This window comes from Ranitomeya variabilis, chromosome 3 (genome assembly GCF_051348905.1).
Source record: "Ranitomeya variabilis isolate aRanVar5 chromosome 3, aRanVar5.hap1, whole genome shotgun sequence".
NCBI lineage: Eukaryota > Metazoa > Chordata > Amphibia > Anura > Dendrobatidae > Ranitomeya > Ranitomeya variabilis.
The window spans coordinates 401,883,337-401,903,957 of NC_135234.1; the positions used below are offsets into that span (position 1 = coordinate 401,883,337).

Consider the following 20,621-nt stretch of genomic DNA (forward strand, 5'->3'; position numbering starts at 1 on the left):
CTGCTCCGGCCGGCAGTCAGTCAGAGCGGGAAGCAGACGGCAAGGGACCTGACGGACACCGGAATGTGAGTATGTACGTTTTTTTTTTTTTTTTACTTTTACGCTGGTAACCACGGTAAACATCGGGTTACTAAGCGGTGCCCTGCGCTTAGTAACCCGATGCGTTCGCTTGTAACCAGGGTAAACATCGCTGGATCGCTGTCACACACAACGATCCAGCAATGACAGCGGGAGATCCAGCGACGAAAGAAAGTTCCAAACGTTCTGCTACGACGTACGATTCTCAGCAGGGTCCCTGATCGCTGCTGCTTGTCAGACACAGCGATATCGTATGGATATCGCTGGAACGTCACGGATCGTACCGTCGTAGCGACAAAAGTGCCACTGTGAGAGTTTTTCAGATTTAGCATGATACAGGTGAGAAAGCTTAACCCCGTCCCCACCAGGCTCTGTATAGAAAGTGTTTATAGACAGTGAGGTGCTTATCACAGAAGTGTGTGCAATCAGAACAGGAGGCAATAAGCACCTGGTGCTAAAACAATCATTGCAAGTAAAGGAAACCACAGGCTTTGCTGAAATCTGTGTTTTAACCCCTACAGCATGCTGTCTTCAGATTACATAGCAAAAACCTGCTGACAGATTCCGTTTTATAACATAATAATAATAATAATAATAATAATAATAATAATAAGAAGAAGAAATAATAATATATAAAAAAAAAAGTCTGGTTTTAATTATTAAAAATATACATTCCCTTTTTAATGTTTAAATTTGTTTTAGGCTCATCCTTTTTTCAGACACATTAATTGGGAAGATCTCTTGGCTCGAAAGGTAGAACCCCCCTTTAAACCACTTTTGGTAAGTTGTAAATAAAGCATTTTGTTAAAATGTTTATGGGGACCAACAGCTTCTGTATGTAAATAATGCAAAATGCTTAGTTGTTTTAGATTACCAATAAATTGAACCCCTTCCCAACATAGTGTATATTATTAATTCGTATGGTGGGTCACCAAATATGGAGACTGTTTTGGCACTGAGACCAAACCATATCCAGCGGATGCCGACTGTGTTATACATCTGGCCTTTGTAACAGCAGTGACCGGAACTTGTTCTGACCGTGCCATTTAAACCCTGCGAACTTAGGGTGTTGATGGGCTGTCATGGCAGACTGATCTGCTGATAGCCCGTGGCTGCCATTGTTGTTGTCCTGCGAAGCCCAGTCTTTACAGCAGAACATCATTTTCTTCTATACTTCAATACTGTAGAACAAGCGATCTTAGGTTGAAGTCCCCCAAGGAGACTAAAAATTAATTAGAAAATAAAAAATATATAAAATTTTAAGTCTAAATTTAAAATGATGTTGCCAGGTCACTGTTATTGCACCGTGAATAACAATGGGGGAACTACAGACTCTTTTTTTCACCATTTCACTGCACTTGGACATTTTTTTCCCATTTTTTATTTAGTTACCGTATATACTCGAGTATAAGCCAACCCGAGTATAAGCCGAGACCCCAAATTTTGCCACGAAAAACTGGGAAACCTTAATGACTCGAGTCTAAGCCTAGGGTGGAAAATGCAGCAGCTACCGGTAAATTTCAAAAATAAAAATAGATACCAATAAAAGTAAAATTAATTGAGACATCAGTAGGTTAAGTGTTTTTGAATATCCATATTGAATCAGGAGCCCCATATAATGCTCCATACAGTTCATGATGGGCCCCATAAGATGCTTCATATTAAAATATGCCCCATATAATGCTGCACAAATGTGGATTATGACCCCATAAGATGCTCCATACAGACATTTGCCCCATACAATGCTGCACAAATGTTGATTATGGCCCCATAAGATGCTCCATAGACAAATTTGCCCCATATAATGCTGCACATGGCCCCATACAGATATTTGCCCCATTTAATGCTGCACATGGCCCCATACAGATATTTGCCCCATATAATGCTGTACATGGCCCCATACAGATATTTGCCCCATGTAATGCTGCACATGGACCCATACAGATATTTGCCCCATATAACGCTGCACATGGCCCCATAAGATGCTCCATACAGGCATTTGCCCCATATGCTGTTGCTGTGATAAAAAAAAAATATATATATATATGACATACTCACATCTCAGGCCCCCCGGCACTTGCTATATTCACCGGTCCGCGTTCCACCGACGGCTGCCGCTGTGTCTTCCCTGTCCTCTGCACTGACGTTCAGGCAGAGGGCGGCGCGCACACTAATCGCGTCACTGCGCCCTCTGACCTGAGCGTCAATGCAGAGGACGGGGAAGACACAGCGGCGGCCGTCGGTGGAACAGGGAACAGGTGAATATCACACACTGCGTTATACTCGCCTGGTCCTGGCGCGGTGCACTCCCTGGTTCCCTGGCGCTGGCAGCTTCTTCCTGTAGTGAGCGGTCACATGGTACCGCTCATTACAGTAATGAATATGCGGCTCCACCCCTATGGGAGTGAAGCCGGGTCCATATTCATTACTGTAATGAGCGGTACCATGTGACCGCTCACTACAGGAAGAAGCTGCCTGCACCCAGAGAACCAGGGACGTGCAGGGACCGCGCCAGGAGCAGGTGAGTATTATTAGACAGCTGCCGCTCCCCCTCCCCTGCCGACCCCTGGGTATGACTCGAGTATAAGCGGAGAGGGGCAATTTCAGCCTTAAAAAATGAGCTGAAATTCTCGGCTTATACTCGAGTTTATACGGTATATGATACAATGGGTGGTGTCATTCCATATAGAAGGAAACATAAAGTGTATATGGCATTTGTATAAAGGGGAGGGAAAAAACAAGCGCAAAAATGGCAAAAGCAGAAAGGGGTACGAAACTGACAAACTGAAGATTGCATTGGTGCCATTTGTCTCTTTAAAGGCGGTTTCCTGTTTTAAGCTACAAGTTTAGTCACCCTATGTGACTGCAGACTTGTGAATCCTCACACTGTGCACACTGCTCTCTGTGAGGATTCTCTGGTGCCAGCAGCGAGTGGTCATGTGACCATAAGTATGCCTTTTGCATATTTACAACCACATTCCGACTAGACTATATCTGGCCTTGCTCAAAACACTTGCATTGAGTGAGGATGGATTCAGTCTAGTCTGCATGTATCCGCAGGTAAGCATATCACGTTGCACGTGATGTGAGGATTCACAAGCCTGCAGTAGCTGTAGTTTTAGACCAGACAACTCTTTATATATATATTTTTTTTCTGTAAAGCAATCTGAGGAAGATGTGAGCCAATTTGATTCAAAGTTTACACGACAAACCCCTGTAGACAGTCCAGATGAATCCACTCTCAGTGAAAGTGCCAACCAAGTGTTTGTGGTAAGTTAACCCTGTGAATGTTAGATTTTGTCTTAAACAGTGTTTCCCCCTCCCCACACTTGTTAAAGGGAATCTGTCAGCAAGGTTCTGCTATGTAATCTGAGAGCACCATTATGTAGACGAAGCGCAGATTCCAGCATTATTACTTACTAGGCTGTGTTTTGCTGTATCAATACTGTTAGTGTTTTATCAGCAGGAGATTATCACTATAGGACTGGGTGTCTTGTGCCTCTTGGTCCAACCACTCACCCCCACTCCACTGATTAGCAGCTCTCTGTCACTATACAATATAAACAGAAAGCTGTAGTGTGTACAAGGTTATACACAGCTCAACATCTGAGCTCTGCTGAATTTGCAGCAGAGAAAACTGAATCTATCATAACTGCTGCGCCCAGAAAACTAAGTGATACATGGCTGGAATCAGGATTTCTGTCCCTACCTCACACTGCTATCGGATTACATAGCAAAACCTACGGACTGATTCCCTTTAACAAATCATTGTTTGGAAAGTAACATATTTGAGCCAAGCTGTAGTATAAAAGGCATTGACTGTTTTGTAATGCATTTTTGTTCAGAACACTTTATACGAAGAATTGCAAGTTTTAAAAGTTCTAATTTCTTTCACAATTGTGTATGTAAATGTTTTTGAGTACATGAATAGGGTTGCTGTCCTTTCTTCCCTCCCAGGGTGTCTCCAGTTGGCCTCTCATGGTCTTGAGTTGGCAATGTACACCACTATACTGTACATAGCATTCACTTGCACAGCAGTAATACTTCAGATACACTCCTTGCCCATTGTGCACTTGGAATTTTTAGTTGAAACCCATCAATTATAAGGAAAGAAGTCAGAAAGTATCTGTTTACTTGTTTGATAACTATCTGATTGTAATCTGTAGGGATTTACATATGTGGCTCCTTCTGTACTTGAAAGTGTAAAAGAGAAGTTTTCTTTTGAACCAAAAATTCGGTCTCCTCGTCGATTCATTGGCAGCCCAAGGACGCCTGTGAGGTAATGTTGTAGTTTTTTTTTCTCCACCAATCTTGTTTGGCATTTTTGCTTATGATTAATTTACTTAAGAATAAATAATATACAGACACAACAGTGTATCATCACCTGACAGGAGCCCTCAATTCAGATTCTCTACCATGAAGGATTTCCTTGGGTCACAGAGAAAATGACAAATTTAGTACACTGTGCGCAGAACTATTAGGCAAGTTGTATTTCAGAGGATTATTTTTATTATAGATCAACAACTATGTTCTCAATCAACCCAAAAGAATCAGAAATATCAAAGCTTAATATTTTTGGAAATTGGAGTGGGTTTTTTTTTAGATTTGACTATCTTAGGAGGATATCTGTTTATGCAGGTAACTATTACTGTGCAGAATTATTAGGCAACTTAATAAAAACCAAATATATTCCCATCTCACTTATTTATTTTCACCAGGTAAACCAAAATAACTGCATAAAATTTAGAAATAAACATTTCTGACATGCAAAAACAACAAAAAAAAATTAGTGACCAATATAGCCACCTTTCTTTCTGATGACACTCAACAGCCTTCCATCCATAGATTCTGTCAGTTGCTTGATCTGTTTACGATCAACATTGCGTGCAGCAGTCACCACAGCCTCCCAGACACTGTTCCGAGAGGTGGACTGTTTTCCCTCCCTGTAGATCTCACATTTTATGAGGGACCACAGGTTATCTATGGGGTTCAGATCAGGAGAACAAGGGGGCCATGTCATTATGTTTTCTTCTTTGATACCTTTACTGGCCAGCCACGCTGTGGAGTAGTTGGAGGTATGGGATGGAGTGTTGTCCTGCATGAAAATCATGTTTTTCTTGAACGATACCGACTTCTTCCTGTACCACTGCTTGAAGAAGTTGTCTTCCAGAAAGCGGCAGTAGGTCTGGGAGTTGAGCTTCACTCCATCCTGGACCCGAAAAGGTCCCACAAGTTCATCTTTGATGATACCAGCCCATACCAGTACCCCACCTCCACCTTGCTGGCGTCTGAGTCGGAGTGGAGCTCTCTGCCCTTTACTGATCCAGCCTCTGGCCCATCCATCTGGCCCATCAAGAGTCACTCTCATTTCATCAGTCCATAAAACCTTTGAAAAGTCAGTCTTAAGATATTTCTTGGCCCAGTCTTGACGTTTTATCTTATGTTTCTTGTTCAAAGGTGGTCGTTTTTCAGCCTTCCTTACCTTGGCCATGTCCCTGAGTATCGCACAACTTGTGCTTTTTGTTACTCCAGTAACGTTGCATCTCTGAAATATGGCACAACTGGTGGCAAATGGCATCTTGGCAGCTTCACGCTTGATTTTCCTCAATTCATGGGCAGTTATTTTGCCCCTTTTTTGCCCAACACTCTTGTGACCCTGTTGGCTATTTGCCATGAAACGCTTGATTGTTCGGTGATAACGCTTCAAAAGTTTGGCAATTTCAACACTGCTTCATCCCTCTGCAAGACATCTCACAATTTTGGACTTTTCAGAGCCTGTCAAATCTCTCTTCTGACCCATTTTGCCAAAGGAAAGAAAGTTGCTTAATAATTAAGCACACCTTATATAGGGTGTTGATGTCATTAGACAACATTCCTCCTCATTACAGAGATGCACATCACCTGATTTACTTAACTGGTAGTTGGCTCTCAAGCCTGAACAGCTTGGAGTAGGACAAGATGTATAAAAAGTATCATGTGATCCAAAAAACAACTTGCCTAATAATTCTGCACGCAGTGTATGTCTGCCCCTTATAAATACACTGATATAAAGCTGCCTGCACACTGCATTTGTGGCCACTGTCAGACCTACCGTATTTTTCGGACTATAAGACGCACCCCAAATTTTCAGAATAAAAATAAGGAAAAAAAAAAATGTTTCAAATGGGGGTACGTCTTACAGTCCGAATTCAGCTTACCAGTGAAGGGATCGCCACAGATGGAGAAGTGGTCACAGGGGCCTTTCGGTGGTCCAGGCTGGTGCGTTGGCCTCCAAGAAATCCCATCCCAGGCTGGTGCTCTGTGCTTGGTCAGGGGTGGAGGCTCTGTGTCCGGGGCAGGGGCTGTGCTCCGCTCCAGAACAGTGGCTGGGCTCCGGGGCACAGGCTGGGCTCTGGGGCACAAGCTGTGCTGTGGGCAGTGGCTGGGCTCCGGGGCACAGGCTGGGCTCCGGGGCACAGGCTGGGCTCCGGGGCACAGGCTGGGCTCCGGGGCACAGGCTGGGCTCCGGGGCACAGGCTGGGCTCCGGCTCAGTGGGGGCTCCGACGGCATTTCTTCAAAGCCCGGAGGCCCCCCGCTCATCCGGCATGTTGCGGTGGCCTCCGAGAACATGGGCGCCAGGAAAATGGCCGCCGGGCTGGCGCACGCTCAGATTCAGATCTTGTTGCCGAGATCTCGCCCCGAGATCTCGGGAGACGAGATCTCGTTGACGAGATTTGAATCTGAGCGTGCGCCCGCCCGGCGGCCATTTTCCTGGCGCCTATGTTCTCGGAGGCCACCGCAACATGCCGGATGAGCGGGGGGCCTCCGGGCTTTGAAGAAATGCCGTCGGAGCCCCCACTGAGCCCAGAGAGCCGCTGCCACAGCCCCACAGCACAGCCCCTGCCCGCAGCACAGCCACAGCTGCACCAGCATGGGAAGGGAGGCTGCATCGGGACCGCTGCCGCATAATTTGTAAGTATATTCCGACTACAAGACGCACCCCCATTTTCCCCTTACATTTTTTGGGGAAAAAGTGCGTCTTGTAGTCCGAAAAATACGGTATGTACACCAGGCTTTTGGTTGACAGTCTTGATCGATGCATTAGTATCTAACCACTATAAGGACTCCTTGCAAATTTTGCAGTGGTCTCCTCTATAGGAAAGGGCAGTCAAAGGGAACCTATCATGTTAAGAAAAAAAACACCATGGCAGTTAAAGGGAACCTGTCACCCCAAAAATTGAAGGTGAGCTAAGCCCACCAGCATCAGGGGCTTATCTACAGCATTCTGTAATGCTGTAAATAAGCCCCCGATGTATCCTGAAAGATGGAAAAAAAGGGGTTAGATTATACTCACCCAGGGGCAGTCCCGTTGTGGTCCGGTCCCATTGGCGTCGCAGTCCGGGGCCTCCCATCTTCTTACGATGACGTCCTCTTCTTGTCTTCACGCTGCGGCTCCGGCGTACTTTGTCTGCCCTGTTGAGGGCAGAGCAAAGTACTGCAGTGCGCAGGGAAAGGTCAGAGAGGCTCGGCGCCTGCGCACTGCAGTACTTTTCTCTGCCCTCAACAGGGCAGACAAAGTACGCCTGCACCGGAGCCGCAGCGTGTAGACAAGAAGAGGACGTCATCGTAAGAAGATGGGAGGCCCCGGACCGGACCGGACCGCGACACCCATCGGACCGGACCGCAGCGGGACAGCCCCTGGGTGAGTATAATCTAACCTCTTTTTCTCATCTGTCAGGATACATCGGGGGCTTTATCTACAGCATTCCAGAATGCTATAGATAAGCCCCTGATGCTGGTGGGCTTAGCTCATCTTCGATTTTGGGGGTGACAGGTTCCCTTTAATCTGCAGGTTAGTGGTGTTTTGAAGCCATGCAGCCGCTGCACACAATTCCAGACTGCCAGAAGGAAAAAAGTGAATTTCCTCCCACCAGTCAGGCTTTCCCAGTGTGGTGGCCGCACGGCTTCAAAATGTTATTAACCTGCAGATTAACCAGATATCTACAGTTTAATAGTGTTTTTTGACCTAATAATCTCCATTTTAAATTGAATGCAGACACCAATTAAAGGGGGACACAAAAACACTCTTTTGACTCCATCTGGTGAATCTGGGACTGGGGAGAATGTTTAAGCATATGCCTGGAGCATTTTCCGGCCTACAAGTTCAGCTAAGTGCACAATTCAGTGTGCAATTAGCCTTATACTATGTGCACAATGTTTGTGCCATTTACTTTTGTGCATGTTGCCAAATTAGTTTATGGTCTAGACAGGATTTTGAACTGTCTTTTTGGGGTGACCATCACTGATAATTTAAAGGGTCTCTGTCAGCACAGAATGACTGTTCAAAACCAAGTACAGGTGTTCGGTGCATCATGGCAGGGCCAATCATTTTAAATACACCTTCCCTCCTGCTTTTCCGTCTCTCTACCCTTCTCTAGCTCTAGTTCATTTTCTCCACAGAGCGTTAAGCTGCGTGCAGGCATGGCCAGCATTATAACGCTATTAGCCTGCAGACTAACATCATATCTGCAGGGCTCCTAACTTATTCAGTGGACGGAAGGCCCAGATATATGCGATAATGCAGACTTCTGTATGGACTAGAGATATCTTTCCACTACTCTATGCCATGGAGTAAAAAATGCATGGTACCATCACATAACATACTATCCTACACTGTGTTCCAAATTATTATGCAAATAATATTTCCTCATATTTTCTCTAAATTACCTATCTGAATTGCAGTCAGTTATTTTCCAGTCATCTACTATTCTAGTATAATTGCAATGTTTTGGAACAAACTGCCTATGAAAACAGTATCTTTTAAAAAAAAAAACCTAAAAAAAAAAAAAAAAAACTCAAAATGCATGTTCCAAATTATTATGCACAGCAGTTTTTAACCTTTTTTATTATTTTGAACAAAAAAATGGTCATCTGTGAAGTTATAAGCATTATCAGCTTATTACAAAATGAAATCAAACAGTTTTCAAGTGAAAACTTTATTCTAGGTGATGTTACATTTGCACATAGGACCCCTTGTTCAAAAGAAGCTTCTGAACTCTCTCGTCCATTGAATTTGTCAGTTTTTGGATGGTTTCTGCTTCAATTGTTTTGCATGTGGACAGAATACCCTCCCAGAGCTGTTGCTTAGATGTGAACTGCCTTCTGCCATCATAGACACTCCTTTTGATGATGCTCCAGAGGTTCTCAATGGGGTTGAGGTCAGGGGAAGATGGTGGCCACACCATAAGTTTGTCCTCTTTTATGCCCATAGCAGCCAGAGATGTAGATGTGTTTTTTGCAGCATGGGACGGTGCATTATCATGCATGAAAATGATCTTGCTGCGGAAAGCATGGTTCTTCCTCTTGAACCATGGCAGGAAGTGTTGTTTTAGAAACTCCACATAGATTATGGAGTTCATCTTTACCCCTTCAGGGATCATAAAGGGGCCGACAATCTCTCTCCCCATGATTCCAGCCCAAAACATTACTCCACCTCCTCCTTGTTGGCGCCTTAGCCGTGTTTTCATGGGGTGTCCATCAACCAGCCATCCTCCACTCCATCCATCTAGACTATCGAGCGTTGCACGGCACTCATCGGTGAACAAAACAGTTTGGAAGTCAGTCTTCATGTATCGTTTGGCCCACTGGAGCCGTTTCTGCTTGTGTGCAGTGGATAGAGGTGGTCGAAAGGATGGCTTACGCACAGCTGCAAACCTCTGAAGGACCCTGCATCTTGTTGCTCTGGGGACGTTGGAGGTACTAGCAGCTTGAAAAACTTGTCTGCTGCTATGAGAAGGCATTTTTGCAGCTGCTCTTTTAACCTTACGCAATTGCCTGTTGGAAAGAGTCCTCAATTTTTCCTTATCAGCACGCACACTTGTGTGCTGGGAATCCGCTACATACTACTTGATTGTGCGATGATCACGATGAAGTGTCTTGGTAATGTTGATTGTAGTCATGCCTTGACCTAAATACTCCACAATTTGTTGCTTCTCAGCAGCCGACACATCCTTTTTCTTTCCCATTTTGGCCAAAAATGTAGGCTGCTTAATAATGTGGAACAGCCTTCTTAAGTAGCCTTGCCTTTATTTGGACACACCTGCCAAACTAGTTTGCACAGGTATCTGCAATTGCTTTCAGTGATATAAAGAGCCCTGACACACATCACCATCAATGAGTTTAAATGACAAACAAAAAAATTCTAACCTTATCACTCCTAAACTTTGTGCATAATAATTGTATATGTGTATATTCCTCAATGCATGCTAAATAGACTTTTGGTGTATGTTTTGTTATGTCACTTAACTGTAATTTTTGTGCTCCTCTGCTTAAACATCATTATTGATTTCAGCAAAAAGTCTTATTTTGTGATGACAAAGAGCCTTTGAATGTGTATAAAATGAAAACAAGAAAACTTGTACAAAGTTGCTTATCCTAATAAGAGGATTTTTATTGCGTAAATGCTAAATGAAGGCTAATGTACCCTACTGTCGGATCTTAAGAATTTATGTCTTATATGATTCAGAAAATTGTAGCAATTACTAAATTCACAAAGTTCGCTTGGCAGCGATTTGACATTGCTTTCCGGTTAAATGTTTCAGCCCTGTGAAGTTTTCCCCTGGCGATTTCTGGGGACGAGGAACAGCTGCTGGAGTCACCAGTGCGCAAGCACCTGCTGATTTCCGAATGGAAACAAGTGGTGTGGAACAAATGGATGTAACAGTAAGCGGAGAAGCCTCAGCACCTTTACCAATCAGACAGTCTAATGTGGGGCCATACAAGAAGCAAACTTATCCGTTGATCCCTAAACGACCGGAACATCTACGTATGAATCTATGACATTGTAGTGTTTCCTGACACGTTGACTTGTACAGGTGGTGAAACCAACGGACATAAACCTAACTGAAAGCAAAACAACATATATAGGTTTTGGGTTCTTTTTCAGCTTCCCATGAGTGGGAAAGTGAAATGTAGTCCTGCTTACTGCATGGATCAGTTTGGCAAGATTAAGGTGCGAACGCATAATTTTTAAGATATAATATATATATGCTCAAATATATATATATTTCAATCAGTGGTGCAAAAAAGCAGAATAGGAAACTGCAATCAGAAATAGAGACCCAGCATACTCTTTCAATGCCATAGTGGAAAAATGAACATATTTTCTCAAGGATTTCACCTTACTTTACACGTTTACATTTTTTAAAATATCACCATAAAATGAGCTCAATGGATGGAAAATATGATTCTGCGAGGACAATAAGTCGTGTTTCAAGTAACAGAAAAAGTGTTGTCTTAAAAGCTAAAATGTGTTTTGCACAGAATGATTGAACATGTAGGAGTTTCTTGAACCAAAACACAGGTGCCATGCATAATATTGAACTTCCCTAATGCCATGTTGGATAGGGCTAGTTCTACCCAGAAACCATTGGCAGTCTTCCATTGTGTTTTGGGAAATACATGCATTGGGGTGACTTCTGCATCAGTGTGTGATTTCTTGCAATTGTAACGAGTTGCTTTGCGGTTCAACAAGAGAAAATGAGTATTGACGGCTTCAATCGAATCCAAGGCACATGTGAACCTTGACACTGGAGTGTTACATACTACCAGTAATGTATTCCTTTACTATTTTATCTTTTCCTTTTCTCTTCCTCCATATATTAAGCTTTCTCTGCTGTTAGACGAACTTGAAATGCTGGGGCTTTCCGATTGTAAAAGTATTATATGGCCTTTCTACTTGTGTCTTCCATAGATGGGGAATACTTTCCCTTGACCAAGGGAATGTTATCACACTGCTGGTCTTGGATTCTGTATGAATGGTTTAACTCTTTGGCTTATAGGTACAAAGAAATAAAGGTAACTTTACCTTAACTGCCTTAACAAAGCAATTTTGTGAACATCTTTGAGAAGGTAAATCATGATCACTTTTGTATTGTACACTTAATGGCATCACATAAGTGTTTTACTTATCTACTTGTATTCATGTAATAAAGTTCATTAAGACTGGAGTATGGTAGCATCACCTGAATCTGCCACACACAACCTTCAACCCATAGTTGAGCCTAGGAAACAAGCCATACCAATGTTTATGTATCGATGTCACTGATTGAATAAAGAAAGCATCCATTTGGTGCAATTGGCATTGTAGCTATTGCGATTTGTTTCATGTATGATGCCCAGCCTACCACACTCGCAACCATGTCAAAAACTGGCACCCTACCACAGCTTCTATAAAATTACCTGTTGGAGACCGGCCAATCATCTGCTGTATGTTTTAATTTTCAATGCATATAGTAAACTCTGTATTATGTGGACCCATACCAGAGAAGGTACAGTTGAGTAGCTTGCAAGCACAAAGGGGAGCTATTGTTGCACCCAAAAAATGGATAAATGTATATATTGGACTGTAAAGGACTGCTATGCAGTATACAGCTGAAGCACTAGTGGGTTCATTTGTATTTGACTTTTATTTCACACTCATCATTTCCAGTAGAGTTTAGTGTGCTCTAATGATGAGCAGTTCTTACATTTGAAAATGTTCAATATGGGTTGTAATTTAGACCAATTCCTACATTACGGTGTTAAAGAAAATCTAGGTTTGCGCCTTACTTTGACAATGATTGAGAAGACTGCTTTTATGCCAAATTTTAAAGAGCTTTAGTTTATATTTCAGATATTTATATACTTACAAAATCTTTGCTAGCACAGTAGTCAAGGAAAACTCCACCCAAAACCCTAGTGTCAGGTTTAGTCAGCTGTAGTCTCTTCGAGTCACTGTACACTGTTTTACCACCGATAGTTCGTCAATGGTTTAAACATTGGTTACAATCTTCTTCTGGACATTTCTATAAATAAAGATTCATATTCTGTAGGCAAATTCAATCATAGCGACGTTTATTCTGTATATATTGGATGTGTTATTTACAGATATCACTAACAATTACCGGTAGTTTACTGATTTTCTGAATGTAAATTATAGATCAGTGAATCGATTCGCAAGACACAGGTTAAGAAGTCAGATCAATATTTAGTGGCTACTTGACAGGAACCCTGCGAACCACCTCATACCTGAAGATACCCGTGGCTCCTCTTTTGACTAGCCAGTCTGATAGGAGGCAGCTCACAGGGCTCCCATCCAGTAGCCACAACATACTGACTTGATTGCCAGAACAGGGTTTTGCAAATGTATTTGCTCGTCTCTAATGTAGACTAAATGTTACAATTTCTTAGAAACTAACAAATCATTAGTGTTATTGCTAAATGTACATGGGCCTATACCCACTTTCACTCTGTAAAACATGGGCATGCATACTTTCTGGGTGGGAGAATTGGCAAGTACAATATTGGCAGGTGGGGTTAAAAGCAGATACCAGAATGTTTGCTTTTGGTGTGGAGTTTTCCTTTCATGAAAGCTATTTTACAGAATGATTGCTTTTAAAACGTTGGATGTGTTGTTTTGTGAAGCAAACATACTGTTTAATAGCAGATGTGATGCCTATATTAGAAATAAGTATTGACAGTAGACAGTATTCAGTTCCTTAATTGATTTTTATTTATGATTTTTATATAAATTTGGTTTTTATAACCTCATTTGACTTCTCGTGCTACAAATTGTAAACAGATGCGTGTTTTATCTATTTTCCCTAATAAATTACATATGACTGCCACACAATTATCAGGTGGGTGTGAACACTTGTTCTTTGCTTTTTTTCATTCTTTTACCAATGTAATACATAATTGCTAATCACTGTTGGTTGCAATTATAAATCCACACACTTCTATTGAGTATTCCCATTTTAGATATTTAAATAGCCACAGTTGTTTCAATAAACCACTGCTCATCTTACAGCCAATGTATTAACTAAATTGTATAGTACCTTATTTGTCCAAAATTATGTTTTTAGCAAAATAAAATTCCTCCAAAGCTTGGTGTCTCCAATCTAACTTGCTGTTCACTGCCTATTGTAAAGTGTAATCTGTGTAGCAGTAGATAGGCCGAGCCATTTACAAAAAGTGGTGTGGGGCAGGCCTTCCTCTCTGCTCCTGCTCTTCTGTCTGTCAAACTGCAAACAGTCATAACCAAGAGGCAGCCTCACAGTTGGAGGAACAGAAGCCATTTCACAATGGTAGACATGCTGGGATGCTGATTCATAGGAAATCACTCAATCAAGTTACAAAGAATGGGAATCTGATAGTTTGTGAACATATTTTACGGCTTTTTGCACCAAAAGCAGGTTTAAAGTGTTATTTTACAAATTGATCTAAAGCAAATTAGTCACCTCGAGAAATGCCATTTATCTGCCGATATAGGATTAATCGGCAGGTAAATGGTGTCTAAACCTTTTGTAGCTGACTTACTGGAAGCGCAGCAACAGGTTTCAAATTACAATTTAGAGTAATCACTCCCAGCACTTTCACAACCCGCGCTGCAGCATGTGTGTGCAGAGCAGGCTGTCAATCAGTGCGCCGGGGTGATTACAGCCCCCTGCTCGCAGTAAGCTGGCTACACAGGGGTTTGAACGCCATTTACATGCATATTAACCCTTTCCTGATATGTGCAGTGTATATATACACATCATGGAAGGGATGGACTTCCTGACTAATGCACTATACTCGTATACACCACGTGGTCGCCAGGTGTTCCAGCCAGCATACATCACAGCTGACATCCATCTCCCACTATTTCCTGCAGTTTAGCCCACTAACTGCTGCAATAAATACAGAGGGCCCGATGGCATGGTGACCTGTGGTAAGTAAAAAATATATATATATAATATATATATAAATTTTTGTAATTGCCAAATTAAAAAGAAAAGAAAAATTTATACATATACACTACCGTTCAAACGTTTAGAGTCACTTAGAAATGTCCTTATTTTTTTAAAGAAAAGCACAGATTTTTTCCAATAAAGCTAACATTAAATAATTCAGAAATAAATTCTATACATTGTTAATGTGATAAATGACTATTCTAGCTGCAAACATCTGGTTTGTAATGCAATATCTTCATAGGTGTATACTGGCTCATTTCCAACAACCATCACTCCAGTGTTCTTATGGTAATGTGTTTGCTAATTGTGTAAGAAGGCTAATAGATGGTTAGAATACCCTTGAAAACCCTTGTGCAAGTATGTTAGCACAGCTGAAAACAGTTTGGCTGATTAGAGAACGTATAATCCTGACCTTCCTTTGAGCTAGTTGAGAATATGGAGAATTACATTTCTTGGTTCTGTTAAACTCTCAAAATGGCCAGAAAAAGGAGATTTTTGTTTACTCACCATAAAATCTTTCTCTTAGCCTCTAATTGGGGGACACAGGACCATGGGTGTTATGCTGCTGTCCACTAGGAGGCGACACTGTCGGGGTCGTTACGACAATAAATCCTTCCTTCACCAGTCATTCCAAATTAATATGTGTGCAAGGCATCTGGTACCGGATAAGAATGAGTCAGACAGGTAGCTGGTTCAAACTTAGTTAATGCCCCGTGCATCCACACATGTCCGCAACGGTCACACCAACTGGCTTTATTCTAAAATACACAATACTAAAAGGGAATGCAATAGGCGGGGTTTCAGCAGCATACGTCTAGTGCTCAATCTCTCTCTCTGATTCGTCAGAACGTCTCCCGTGGTTACTTCTTTCTTCACATTCCTGAGTTATCTTTTCAGGAGAAATGAAACTTAACTCTTTAGACACTGAACTAAAATAAAAATGAACACTGGCAGCCATCTTTAAATACAGTTACATAAGCAAGCAATTAGGAAAAACTTATTGTTTCACAGTATAAGAGTATAAAAATACAAAAGTATATAAGAAAATATATTTTCACCTTGACAATCCCCCCTAAACACTAAGTTTTTCCCTTAAAGGAAGATCCTTTGAGACTGTCCATGTGATGGGAAAAGGGGAGGTGGATTTCTTCATCCAGACACCTCAGAAACTCTCCCCTAGCGAGAGGCCTCCAGGCAGCTGAACCCTTCACTAACCTCACATGGAGTTCTCCCACTGTCCCTAAACTAAATCTCTTAGCATCATCTGAGAATGGGGGGTTTTGTCTACTCTCTTGAGGGGGACATACTTAGGGATCTCCCCTGGATCAGTACCATCGTACTCTGGTGGGTCTACTTCTTGATTGAGGAAGGTGCCAGTCGGAGTTGCTTTGGCAATAACCTTTTTATACAAGGGAATAACACAACAGAGAATTATCGATCCAATTATAAGGAGGGCAATCAGTACTAAACAAGCTTGTTGAAGGAATCCCTTGATCCCACCCAACCAACCAGAAAAGAAAGATGTGTCTACTCCAGCATACATGACACGTCGTCTTATTGTCCTAATTTGGCTCAACTTCTTTAGAAACCTTCAGGTCTCTTGGATCTACATTTTTTCATTCAGATCTGGCTGTCTATATTTCGTGTCGTAAGTCTTTGGTCATACCGTCAATGAATGTATTTACCAATACTCTAACATCAAGTGAGTTTATGGGACTGTACTCCATGTCTTCCCATTTCAGCTGTAACCGTCCAAAGTATAGCTCTACACTCTCTCCTTTTATCACATCTGTAAAAAGTCTTAATTTACGTCCTAGCACGTCACCTGTTTTTGTGCTCACTAACTACCTAGGCCTGCCCAGGTGCACTTATACGTCCATCATATGGTCATTATTGTCTGTAAAATGAGAAAGGTTGGTACTCCAGGTCAGCCAATTGTTTTTGCGTGGCTAGCTAGTCAGAGGGCCTCCAGGGATAATACTCCTGTATCTGTCTTACCCTACCTGATGTGGTTGGTTCTCTGGTGGTGGGGAGTGACGTGACATGCTGGTCTACAGCTCCTTCCCAAAAGGATTACTGTCAGCCTACTTCCAAAAGTTAATGTCCCCACTATCCACCAACCACAATCCTATGTCAGCTTCTTATATCACTACATGTGATCTTGTCTGGACAGGATTCAGTGTAATTCTCTTAGGTCGGGTTGCAGCACGGGTCATACAAATGTCAGGGCCCAAATCCTCAACTATACCCTGAAAGGCATCACAGCTATAATTGACAAACCTTTGTTCACTGTAATATATGTAATTGATCCATTCAACATTTTTATTAATCTGCACCTGTGGGATTGTAGAAGCAATGCCAGCATAAATCTGGTTCTGGGCTTTAAATTGGTCAGACACCCCCCTTGGCACTCCAATGGCATCAATATATACTAGTGGATCTTCTTCATAACTCATGTGAAGCTGATCGAGGCTTCTCCTCTTTCTGGTAGGTTCATCAGGTATCTTTGGATTCCAGGGTAGAATCTTGAACTGCATAGCTAGTTTAACAAGGGTGCATTGGCCTGTCCAGGCATTAGGCAACTTGGGACGGAGCTTACCATCTCCACATAACCAATAAATGTCGTACATATATTGTGTATGCTTAATTTGCAAGTCAGTATCTAGAGAACTGTTCTCTTTGCAGAAACTTGTCTTGAAGATCCCTACTGGTGTACCTGTGGTGTCGTGGGAATTATAGCAGGTGTAATTGTCAGCTAATACGGTTACTCCTCCTGGAACCTTTAGTTTAGGTTCCTTATGAATTAGTGGGACATAATCTGGGCAATCAGTGGTATCCACTACTAAATACATAATTATAATGCCTTCCCAGTACATACGTCTGCAGATCAGCAGATTGGGGGCTTTCAAGATTTAGGAGGAGGGGGTGACAACTTTTACCCCATTTACAGCCCCTAAGTGGTTGCAGAAGGGCTGTTAGATGCATTCTCTCACGAAGACTCCTACCCATCCCATCCTTGGGAACATGGCTTCGCTAGGTTTATATCCCCAATCATCTCCCGTATTCCAGGCAGCATCTGTCCAATAATAACAATTATTGTTGTCATTTCTGGTAACACACATATAAAACTGGATAATTCCCTCTACCACCCGTTCAGTCTCGAGGCACTTGACTACATCACAGAAATCAAATCGCCAGATATTTGCCGGGGCTGTCAGGTTTACCCAGAGAATAGTGGGACCAGGATTCTTATTTACAATAGGGGCCGAAGAGGTAGGGGCGAGGATGGCCCCCAGTTCCAGGACCAAAAACAATAGCAACATTTCCCTTCAATCACTACTGTGACTAAACACTGATTCGGTCTCTTTTACAGTGTGAGGCGTGGATCTGGCTAGGTTTTCCTTCCAGCTTTACTGCAGTGGGGGTAACCAGGATCACCGTGTGGGGTCCTTCAAATCTTGGCTGGAGACAATCTCTGCGCACAAACTTTTTCACATACACCAGGTCTCCTGGCACATAGGGATGGTGTCCAGGAACCTTGTCTGGGTCTAGAAGAGAACTGAAGACAGTTAAATGCACTTTGGCAAGGTGTCCATGTAAGGCCTGCACATAGCTAGTCAAGTCCTGGTACTTGGGTTGCAACTGTTATGGAAAGAAACATTCAAAATTGGGGCTCCTGCCAAACAGAATCTCATACGGTGACAGTCCTGTCTTCCTGTTTGGGGTATATCTTACTGAAAACAAAGCTAGAGGAAGGCATTCTGTCCATGGTTTACCAGTCTCTGTCATTGCCTTCTGGATTTTAAGCTTAAGAGTTCCATTTAGTCTCCACTTTTCCACTGCTCTACGGATGGAGTATGCAATGCTTGACTTACCCCCAGTGCTGCCATTACCTCTGACATGATCTCTCCAGTAAAAATGGGAACCCTGATCGCTTTCAATGACTTCAGGAACTCCATACCTGCATATGATCTCAGCCATCAGTTTCTTCGCCGTTGTCTTAGCTGTAGCTTTGGCAACTGGGTAGGCTTCTGGCCAACCTGAAAATAAATCAATGCAGACCAACACATACTCATATGTCCCTACCCTGGGTAACTAAACATAATCAATCTGCAGTCTCTGGAATGGGTTAAAGGGCCGGGGAGCGTGTTTGGATGGGGTTTTCACTGTCCTGCCCTGATTATGTGTGGCACATATCATGCAGATCTGTACCTGCCTTTATGCACAGGTGGAAAGCCCGGGGGGGGGGGGGGGGCAATCCATTGTTTCTGTAGGGTGTCACACATGGCCGTCTTCGAGTGGTGCACATTCCCGTGCAGAACCTGTGCCATCATTGAGTACAGTACCTGTGGTAGGCAGACCTTTTCACCCCTCCCCCATAGTCCAGTGACGGTATCAGAGCAAGCCCCTATCTTTTGCCACCTATTTTTCTCCTCCTTACTTGCCTGTTCTTGTAACCGGGCTAAGATGTCTTTCAACACAAATAGAGATGGTGGGGTGTCTAGGTGATGTACTTGAGAGGCTACAGGAGTGCTTGCTGCTTTCTTGGCAGCCTGGTCTGCCAGTGCGTTACCCTTTGTCCATCCATCAGTGCCTTTGGTATGTGCCTTTACCTTTATGATGCCTGCTTGGGTGGGAAGCTGTAGTGCATTCATAAGTTGCTGGACTGCCTCAGCACGTTTAAAGGGGTGGCCATTTGCTGTCAGGAAAGCCCTGGCTCTCCAGATAGGCCCATAATCGTGTGCAATGCCAAAAGCATACCTGGAATCAGTGTAGATATTTACAGTCTTACCTTCTGCTAGTTTGCACGCTTCTATGAGCGCCTTGAGCTCTGCTTCTTGTGCAGACATATGAGCTGGCATTGACTCTGCCTTGATTACCTCATGTTCTGAGACCACAGCATATCTGGTACAGAAGCGTCCTTGGTCATCTTGGTGACGGGATCCATCTACAAAAAGCTCAAAATCAGCATTAGAATAGGCACACTAGAGACCAGCCGTTTCCTAAGACATTAATTCTAGACAATCATGTGGTTTGGAAACCTAATCTTGTTCCTCTGGATCCATTCTAGAAAGAAAAAGAGTGTCCTTGCTCATGTCACCTACCTCTCCCCCCTTTGGATCCATAGGAACTAGGAAAAGAATAGCGGGGTTCAGAACAGTGCACCTTTTCAAAGTCACATTAGTAGGCATGAGAATAGCACACTGAAAACGCAGCTGTCCAGCCATGGACATGTGGCTAGGTTGTACTTGGTTAAGGATACTATGTACATCGTGTGGGGTGTGGACCATCAGTGGGTGATCCAAAACAATCTCTGAAGACTTGTGTAGCAACAGCTGGACAGACAACACGGCCCGAACACAGAAGGGGCTTTCTCTTGCCACCGTATCCAGGCGGCCGTTGTAATGAACAACAGGTCTCTGTTTGTCTCCATGTAGCTGAGTCAGCACACCTGTAGCATGTCCTGCATAGGTGAGCTCTGTCTGCAAGGCAGTCTGCAATACTGTACAGCAGTGCTCGGGTGTCTTGTAATCATATATAGGGCCTGCAGTGTGTAACACTATATCACAGGGCAAATTCCCTCCCTGCGTGGACATAGCATCTCCTGGTTGTAAGGGGCCATAATTGGCAAGGTAGGCCTGACACTCTTGGGCTATGACTAGGCCCCCCTTTTTCTCCGGCTCACAGCACCGAAGGGAGAAATTTCAAGCAGGTCGCACAGGGACTCCTCGCCCCTCCTCTCCAGAAACACGGAGATAAGAACTTTCACTGCATTCTTCAGCGCTGAAGGG

At 43.1% G+C, this 20,621-nt stretch overlaps 1 protein-coding gene across 2 annotated transcripts in view; it reads left to right on the top strand.

The window, feature by feature from the left end:
* RPS6KB1 (ribosomal protein S6 kinase B1) overlaps positions 1 to 13,985 on the top strand; it is a 44,642-nt gene extending 30,657 nt beyond the window's left edge. For both annotated transcript variants that reach the window (XM_077296191.1, XM_077296192.1), the window contains exons 12-15: positions 781 to 858; positions 3,241 to 3,348; positions 4,245 to 4,357; positions 10,660 to 13,985. In XM_077296191.1, the coding sequence (XP_077152306.1) occupies positions 781 to 858; positions 3,241 to 3,348; positions 4,245 to 4,357; positions 10,660 to 10,897 (537 nt within the window). In that variant the 3' untranslated portion in view covers positions 10,898 to 13,985. The remainder of the gene's footprint in view (positions 1 to 780; positions 859 to 3,240; positions 3,349 to 4,244; positions 4,358 to 10,659) is intronic.
* The last annotated feature ends 6,636 nt before the right edge of the window (positions 13,986 to 20,621 follow it).